This window comes from Leptonychotes weddellii, chromosome 11 (assembly GCF_054177405.1).
Source record: "Leptonychotes weddellii isolate Sample4059 chromosome 11, ASM5417740v2, whole genome shotgun sequence".
Taxonomy (NCBI): Eukaryota; Metazoa; Chordata; class Mammalia; order Carnivora; family Phocidae; genus Leptonychotes; species Leptonychotes weddellii.
In genome coordinates this window covers 44,985,526-44,987,691 of record NC_138379.1, presented here as the reverse complement: position 1 = coordinate 44,987,691, position 2,166 = coordinate 44,985,526, and the positions used below count along the sequence as shown (strand labels likewise).

At 45.5% G+C, this 2,166-nt stretch overlaps 1 protein-coding gene and 1 pseudogene across 1 annotated transcript; both read right to left on the bottom strand.

The window, feature by feature from the left end:
* OR52H1 (olfactory receptor family 52 subfamily H member 1) lies at positions 1-957 on the bottom strand. Its single transcript, XM_031027483.2, is given in 5 exon segments — positions 1-95; positions 98-132; positions 134-386; positions 389-830; positions 832-957. Coding segments are annotated over 5 exon segments (936 nt in total). The 5' UTR covers positions 943-957.
* A 675-nt stretch (positions 958-1,632) lies between these two features.
* Positions 1,633-1,836, bottom strand: LOC102748536 (copper transport protein ATOX1 pseudogene; annotated as a pseudogene).
* Between the last annotated feature and the right edge of the window lie 330 nt (positions 1,837-2,166).

The following is a 2,166-nucleotide window of genomic DNA, read 5'->3' as shown; positions in this document are numbered from 1 at the left end:
TTATTCTGAACACTTGGTAGAAAATTAAAGTATGACCTTACCTCTGATCTGCTTGCTCTTCACTCCATAGACAATGGGGTTGAGTGCAGGTGGATAACAATGTAGAAGTTGGCAAACATGATGTGGAAAGTGTGAGACATTGTGTCCAAAGCGATGCACAAGGATGGAGAAAAAGGCAGGTGTATAAAACATGAAAATGACACAGACATGGGAACCACAGGTGCCAAGGGCCTTCTGGCGGGCATCCCAGGAGGGGAGGTGGAAGACCACACAGAGGATGAGGGTGTAGGAGACAGCAGTGAGAATCACATCTGAGATGACTGTCATGATGGGAAGACAAAAGCCATACCAGATGTTGACAGAGATGTCAGCACAGGCGAGCCGGGTACACCTATGTGCTCACAGTATGTGTGACGGATGATGTGTGTCCTGCAGAAAGGGAGACGTATGAGCAGGAATACAACTGGCAGGATGATGCTGAAGCTTCGAAAGGAGATGCCCACTGCAACCTTGATGATGGTCTCGGGGGTCAGAATAGTGGTGTATCTCAGGGGGGAGCAGATAGCCACGTGGCGGTCAAATGCCATGGCCAGGAGTATAGCTGAGTCCAGGGCAAAGCTGTAGTGCAGAAAGAATAACTGGGTGAGGCAACCAGGAAAACTGATTTTCTGGGGACCAAACCAGAAGATGGCAAGGGTTTTGGGGACACATGTGGTAGACAATATCTGATCTGTCATGGCTAGCATGGAAAGGAAAAAGAACATGGGTGCATGAAGACTCCTCTCCACAGCAATGAGGTAGAGAAGGATACTGTTGCCCACAATGGCTGGCCACAAGATAGATAATGCAGAAGGGGATGCTGATCCAGACATGGTACTATTCAAGGCCAGGGATGCCCAAAAAGGTAAAGTCACCTGTGTCGTAGCTACTCAGGTTATACATGGTCAGTGTGGTCTGAGGAATGGATTCTGTATCTGAAAAACAAATTGTGTATAATGAACCTGAGTAAATTGTATGGTAATTCTTCCTTCACCCTCTCCTTCAGGTTAGTTCTCCTCTTTCCTATCTACCAAGAAAAACCTCCCAGTCCTAGTAAAGGCAATATTCATGCCTTGATGAGTGATTCCCCATTAAAAAAAAAGAAGAAGAAAGAAAGAAAGATACCCCAGACATGACACTCCTGGTACTCATCACTCAGTTCCTCTGGAATCTTCAACCTGCATACTATTTTATTTCCATGTAATGATTGAGTGTTCCCTGGGTCAAAGTAATTAGTTTCTATATAGACTTGAGTATAGAGAAAAACAATTTAACCACATGCAGAGAAAGAAAGAAACTAAGAAAGTGGGGCACAATTGGAAAAATAAGGAGATAACAATTATGACTCCTATTGTAGTCCAAGCTTTACAAAGTATTAGCTCATTTAGAACAGTCTTCTGAGATATGTATTTTCTTTCCAACAAAAACAGCTCTAATTTATTACAGGGAAGCTATGAAGGAGCAGAGCAAGTGAGGGTGTCTGCAGGAACTCCCATCACTGAGTGGGACTGCCAGGCTCACATCTATCTGGAAGGCAGGAGAGGATCAGCGTCCTGCCCTCTTGGTCCATTTTGGGACCAGGAGTCCAGGCCCTCATTTCTTGGGGCCCAGGTAAGAATGAGCCTTTTCTGTTTTCCCCAGGGTCTCCAGCAGAGTGTTTGTACTGTGCTCAGAGTTGATGGAGTTGATGGGCAGGTCAAGGTCAAACTCAATTCTCCCCAGCTTGTTGAGCGCTCTACTCACAGCTTTAGAGCAGCCTTCCCAGGTCATGTCCACAGAGAACTCATGCTTCAGCATGGCTGTGGATATGGCCTGAGATATGTATTTTTATCCCCCTATATTTTTTTTTACAGAATCTGAAACTCTGAGACATAATCTTACCCAAGATCTCATCTTGGATAACGGGCAGAGAGCCAAGATCATTCCAGTCCACAGCTAATCCTCCATTATGCTTCAGTGCCACACCAGGGGATTGCTCAGGAGACACACTGTTAGATGCCAAGCACTGAGAAGGGGCCTGGGATGTAGGGAAGTCAATATGGAAAACCTAACACTCAAACTGCAGTGTGTCCAGCACACTAACGCTATGCTGATTGCAGTTACTCTCCTGATACCCCTTACACTATA